The sequence below is a fragment of the Dipodomys spectabilis genome, unplaced genomic scaffold (assembly GCF_019054845.1).
Source record: "Dipodomys spectabilis isolate Male_0828 unplaced genomic scaffold, ASM1905484v1 ptg000241l, whole genome shotgun sequence".
NCBI classification, from domain to species: domain Eukaryota; kingdom Metazoa; phylum Chordata; class Mammalia; order Rodentia; family Heteromyidae; genus Dipodomys; species Dipodomys spectabilis.
In genome coordinates, this window is record NW_024870918.1 from 2,124,874 (window position 1) to 2,131,399 (window position 6,526).

Genomic DNA, 6,526 nt, shown 5'->3' on the forward strand with positions numbered 1-6,526 from the left:
CTGGAGCGTGGGAAGTATCTTCTATGCAGCGACCATTCCCCTCTCAGACTTTTCTTTATATTGGATATTTAAGCTACTAACGGGGTTCCCCCCACAGGATTAAGACTGTTTCAGCTTTCTATTACTGTGGTCAAGAATTTATGAATTAAAGGCAAGCTGAAGTTGTGAGGCCAGGAATATAATAATCGAGCTGTTATTTCTTACTCAGCCTTTCAGAATAAGGACCAGTTTTCAATGCAATTTTTTTTAACTAAAAAAGCAGCTTATATTGAAGAAAAAGCATGTAGTGAAGTATCTTTTCTCATTAAAACATTAAAAACATTGTTATGGCTGGGTGCTGGTGACTCACACCTATAATTATAGCTATTCAGGAGGCTGAGATCTGAGGATCATGGTTCAAAGCCAGCCTGGGCAGGAAAGTCCGTGAGACTCTTATCTCCAATAAACCACCAGAAAACTGGCACTGCGGCTCAATTGGTATAGTGCTTCCCTTGAGCTGAAGAGCTGAGGAGCAGGGCCCAGGCCCAGAGTTCAAGCCCCATGACCAACAAAAAAATAAAATAAAAAATAACAACAAAAAATGTTATGAAGTTGATTGTGCCAGAGGAATTGTTAAAGCCCAAGAAATTTTCTAGTGATTTTTTTTTTTTCTTAATGAAAATATGAAAAGAGAAGAGGAAAAGACAAAGGGGAGAGGAAGGAAAATAGAGGGAAACAAAGAGAAGGAAAGGAAATGTTGGGATATTCCTATGCCTGTGTGGGCCTGCTGTTTTTCATTTTCAGGTGGCACCAAATGATTGTGTCTAACTGTTTTCATCATTGCTATGTCACAAGCCACCTCAAAGTCTAGTAGTTTCCAAAACAATCATTTGATCGCGAGTGTGGTGGAGCTTGCCTCTGGCCTGGAGCTGCTCAGTTTCATATTGGAGTCTCCACCGCGGCAGCAGCTCACTGCGAGGCTAGCACCTTGGTACTGGGTATTGGCCAAGAACCAATAGCTGCACTTCTTCCTAGGTTCTTGAGCTTCCTCACCCTGCTGGTTAGTTCTTTAGAATCAATCTCCAAAGGAAATAATGCCATAGTACTTTCATGATTTAGCCTCAGGAGTCTTCTGGTGTTGCTCTTACCATGTGCTGCTATCAAGGCAATCAGGACTACTACCGAGATTTAACAGAAGACCTACTGGGGGAATGGGTTTTCTAAATGTACACACAGCACATAAGATGTTGCTGTGGTCATCTTTGGGAAACAAGCCATGCCACTAGCTGATCTCTGTCCCTCTTAAACAAGTACATGGGAGGCTGGATAGCCATAGGTCCTGTGGCTCATAAAGGATCTTTACCTTTGGTTGTCTTTGATTGAATTGTACATGCTACCCCACCAAGATGTTTGCATTTAAGGTAAGCCATCCCTTCTTCCAGCTGCACTAAATTGCTGCCATTAGAATTCTTCTTTGTCAAAGAATGAGTCACACACTTATATGACATAGTTAGATAATAATACATAGAACTTGAGAATCTGAAGTACATACTAGAGTGAAGAGGAATAGTAGTCTTGATATGTAGATATCCAAGTGTTGTAGGGAGAAAATGCTCTGTGCATTGTAGAATAGTCATTCTATTGTTTAGTGGCACCTTCTGTGAGAGCATTCCTCCACGAGAGAAAACTTGATTTCATCCGGTCACAAGATGCTACCGTCAAACATCTGTTTCCTGAATAACTATCAAATCAGCGTTCAATCAGTAAATACTGTAAAGAAATGTAAACATGACCAAGTGAACCTTTTTAAAACTTTTGTAAGCTTAAAGGTGGTAAAGAAGAGGAATAGAAGTTTGCCAATGATGTTCATTAAGTTTCTATATATTTTACAGGTTGCTTTGCAAAAACACTTGTAGAACATGTTGGTATAAAGAACCTGAAGTCCTGGGCTAGTGTGAATCGAGGTGCCATTGTTCTTTCTAGGTGTGTATAATTGGTGTCTTTCTCTGTGCAGAATCTGATTATGCAAAAAATAGAATTCCTTCCCATTTATGTCTGATACAGTATCATTTTCCTAATTGTCCACTTTTAGGTGTCAAAGATCATAGAATTATAACATACACAAAGTATGGTGTGATGGTTTTGCTATATTAAAAACATAAATGTATATGATAACCCTAGTATGGGGCTTGAATTCAGCCTTGAGCTCTTGCTTGACTTTTTTGCTCATAGCTAATGCTCTACCACTGAGCTATGTCTCCATTCTGGATTTTGTTGGTTAATTGGAGAAAAGAGTTTTGAGATTTTTGTCTGCCTGGGCTGTGTTTGAACCTCAAATCTCAGATCTCAGCCTCCTGAGTAGCTGAGATCAGAGATCTGAGCCACTGGCACCCAGCAATATTTTTTTCTTCATGGATAAGTTCTGTCTCCATGTAAACTGTAACAAATTTTTTTTTGTTATACCCAAGTTTATAAAATAATTGTATTTAGTGATTCTAGAAGAATTCATGAAGAATTTGTAGTTAAAAATCTGTATGCTCGTTGTCTATTTCTAATGTAAAATGAAGGGCATTTGGTGGTGTGAGAACTGGTGTGAGAACTAGAAATTGTTCTCTGGACTATAGAGTTTATAATTTACAGGTCATTGAAATTTCCTCGCATTTTATGCTCAGATAAGCCCCTTCTGTTAGTAACATTCATTTTGAAAGATCTGTGTGCTGCTTTAGCAATTACTTGATTTTCTTCCCCTGCTGTGTTACCACGGTTTCAGAAACAAATACTAATCCAAGCTTGGTTTTCCCACCACATTTTACTTGCAACTTGCTATATAAGTTTAACAAATGTTAGGTTAAATATTTCTGTAATGTATAGTGTGAGCTAGTATGCATGTATGCAAATACTCAAGAGCATTTTCATTTTCCTATGGGCAATGTCTTCAAATACATATGGTTTGTACAGATCATTTTATTTACATCTAATTAAAAATCGTTAGTTTTCCAATAGACGTTGAGTGGCCATAATCGATTATCTAAAACAACTTTTTTTCATAACTTTATTAGGCCTTTGGAATGCTAATACTTTCTGACACATTCTTTCCTTATAATACTCATTTAAGTAGAAAATTCAGTGATGCCATGAAATTAATTTATAAAGCTCTATCCGAGTTCCTCTGGTATAGATCTCTTATGCAACGATGGGTTTATAGGTTAATTGTTTTTAGGTTTGTTGGGTAGAACCATGTGGAACTACTATAGAAACATGAAATACCTGAGTATTTCATATGTAGAAATTGAACTATTTTGTAACCTAACAGTTTAGTCATATTTTTTTTAATGAATGTTTTTTTATTGTGAAAATACTATACAGAAATCATATTTTTTTTGAATAGTGTGTTTGACTTCTTAGGTAAAATTTCCTGGTTTACTGAAGTTTTACTTGAAACTCATGTTTTCTTTTTGAAATTTTTTTGATGTATTTGTTTCTGTTGTCTGTTTCACTTGATCTTTTTACAGTAATGGAAAAGAAGGAATGAAAAGAAAGTCAGCCCGGTATGCTGTCTGAAAAAGAGCTTAGGTTAGGGAAGCAGACTACAATAGAATCTAGCAGCACTGGCTCCAGACACATTGCCTGATTTTCAGTCCCATTTTACTGTCTCTTTGGGAAAATTCTTGAACATCTGTAGTTTTCTGTATTTGTGGAACAAGGTTAACAAAAATTCTAAAGTGGTTGTGAAAAGTAAGCATATGGAATATACTCACTGAACATTAATTGGAATTATTGTTACACGTTTTGTCATTTTGTGGTTAGCCAAGTTGTGTAGAATTTTTAAAATGTGAATGAGACATCAATTACCTGCACCCTTTCTCAGCTCTGAGGTGGCAAGCTGTAGAATATTCTCTTTCCTACTCAGTAGAATGCTACATGGGGCTGATAACCTATTCTTCTTTTTATTGACAAGATGACTGGGGACTTTTGGAAAGGCCACGAGACTTCCTTCTAGAAATAATAGATCAGCATTTACACGTGGTCCTGAAGAACAGGAGAGAGAACTGGAAATTCAGGCCAGCTGTTAGCAGTTTCCAGGGTTTCATGAACCGTAGTGGTAGGCTACTTGGGCAAGGTTTTGGAAAGCAGAAGCTAGGGCTGTTTTGTTTAATACCTAACATTTGTTGAGTGCTTACTGTTAGACCCTGCCTTCAGACACTAGGTCATTTGAGTGTCAGAAAATGTCTGGGGCTGAGGTTGTAGCTCAGTGGTAGAGCCAGTGGATGCTTAGCCTTCTTGAGGCCTTGGGTTCGGTTCTCCTACCAAAAACCTCCCTGTGAGGGAGCAAGGTAGGTTCTGTTGTTATCAGTAGAAGAAAAACGTGTCACTCCTAGCTTCTAGCCTCACACCTTTCTTCTCTGCACCCATTCACTTGGGTAAAGTCAGTACTCAAGGATTTTTTCCTTGGCCACCTGCTTTATTCAAGTGCCATGAATAAAGAAAAGAAAGCACAGGTGTCTGCTCTGGGTTATACTCTGGATAAGGAAGTAAAGCTATTCTATGTGTGGTTATTTTAAAGCAGGGTATATTTCTTTCTTTCTTTTTTTTTTTTTTTGGGCCAGTCATGGACCTTGAACTCTGGACCTGGGTGCTGTCCCTCAGCTCTTCAGCTCAAAGCTAGCATTCTACCACTTGAGCCACAGCACCACTTCTGGCTTTTTTCTGCTTATATGGTGCTGAGGAATCGAACCCAGGGCCTCATGCATGCAAGGCAAGCACTCTACCACTGAGCCACCTTCCCAGCCCCCAGGGTGTATTTCTAAGATAATCAAAAGTCAGTTAAGTCTTTGCTTGAGTGACTTCATCTTCAGGTTTATAAAACACTCATGTGCTTTTAGAATATAGGATATTATCCTTCCTAATTCAGCTGGTTATTTTTTTTTTAATGTACACTCTGTATTTACAGGAGTTGAATCACAGTAAATTCTTTGGGTATAAGTATTGTAGATTTTTTAGGCTTGTTATGAAACTTTAATATTTGTTACTTTTTTTTCCTCTTCAGTCTCCTACAGAGTTCTGACCAAGAGGTTGCAAATAAAGTCAAAGCTGGACTGAAATGCTTGATTCCCACACTGGAAAAAAACAAAAACAGCAGCAAAGGAGTAGAGACTCTGCTTGAGAAACTGACTGCCTAGATGGAACCAGTTCAGAACAAGATGGAACCAATTTTGTTGTTCCCTGGTTCTCTGTTCTGCTTTCCTAGTACAAAAAAAGGGGCTACATGTGTTTCTTCTTTATATATGAATCTGTTTATAAAAATGGTTTGTAAAGATGGTCTATGTTTGTTAAATCCCAGCTATTTCTGTCTTGGACTCCAAGCAAATCATAGTGTGAGGCAGTAATGTGGAAAGTTTGTCAATCATGAATGATGGGGTCAAATAAGTACAAAGTGTGGCTGAATGAGTTCATGCCTTTAGAGAATAGTAGTTTGAGAAGGCTTCCTGGAAGAGGTGGAACTTGAAGGGCCATTATGCATGAGGAAGGCAGGACATGGAAAAAAGCCAAGAGGGGCCTTGTGTAGGCACAGTGAGATGAAAATCGATGGGTCTGGGCTGGACTTCAGGCTTCAGTGGGGGCACCTTGCAATGGGGCAGCTGGCTTTTTAGCTGTTCTATACATTGAATTCTGTGTTAGGTTTTGTGTGAAATCAAGTCAGTAAGTGAAGCTCCTGGTGAGAAATGTGCTAGATGAATGAGCTTGCGTTGGTTCTCAGTGTCAAGGTCAGGGTCACTGGAAAAATGTCTTTGTTTCTGGAGGTGGTGTGTGTGTGTGTGTGTGTGTGTGTGTGTTTTGTGTGTGTGTGTGTGTTTCCTATCCACATAAATAAAGTAGTTCCTTTGGGTGAGGCATTCTCCCTAAGGACTGTCCCAAACCAAAAATGGATTTGAGGGAGAAGGAAGATGATGTAAATGTGTTACGGTGCAGAAGTTGTGAGTTCAGGTAGGGTGTTCGAATGAACTGGGGTTAGCTTTTAGCTCAGCTTAGAAGAGTGTAGATCATTCAGGCTCATGTCGCCGTGCTGCTTGCAATTCAGAGCCGGTCCTCTCTCCAAATAGCCTAATGTAATAGGACACCCACTCAAGTCCCACTGGAGTTAGACTTGGGAGAACCGACTGCCTTTCCTGCCTAAACTACAGGGTCCCGGGACTGCTCCCAACTATAGCTGCCAGCCCTCTCCCACTCTCCCAAAGAGCAAAAGAGCCGATTCTTTTTCTGACTTTCACCCAACTGAGTCCCGGTGTGTGGGTGGGGGAACGAGGCAGAGATGAATGGGGCAAAGACAACATTAGAGCACTCCTTTGTTTGACTAATACGTTGTGATTTGTGTTCTCCATATAAAGGACCCATTCAGAGAGACTGTGAAAAAACCTTGCTATTTGGTCCGTTTTTGAACCCCAAGAGAATAAAGTAACATGCTCATAATTTTGAAAAGGCCTTTGTAAAGCTAATAACAAAAAATCAACCTTGTCTGCCTTACCCCTGCCTCACTCTCCAGAAAAGT

The 6,526-nt window shown here is 39.4% G+C and overlaps 1 protein-coding gene across 2 annotated transcripts in view; it reads left to right on the forward strand.

Annotated features, from left to right (window-relative positions):
• The window catches only part of Pum3 (pumilio RNA binding family member 3), a 35,606-nt gene extending 30,312 nt beyond the window's left edge, over window positions 1-5,294 (forward strand). For both annotated transcript variants that reach the window (XM_042699389.1, XM_042699390.1), the window contains exons 17-18: window positions 1,872-1,962; window positions 5,027-5,294. In XM_042699389.1, the coding sequence (XP_042555323.1) occupies window positions 1,872-1,962; window positions 5,027-5,159 (224 nt within the window). In that variant the 3' untranslated portion in view covers window positions 5,160-5,294. The remainder of the gene's footprint in view (window positions 1-1,871; window positions 1,963-5,026) is intronic.
• The last annotated feature ends 1,232 nt before the right edge of the window (window positions 5,295-6,526 follow it).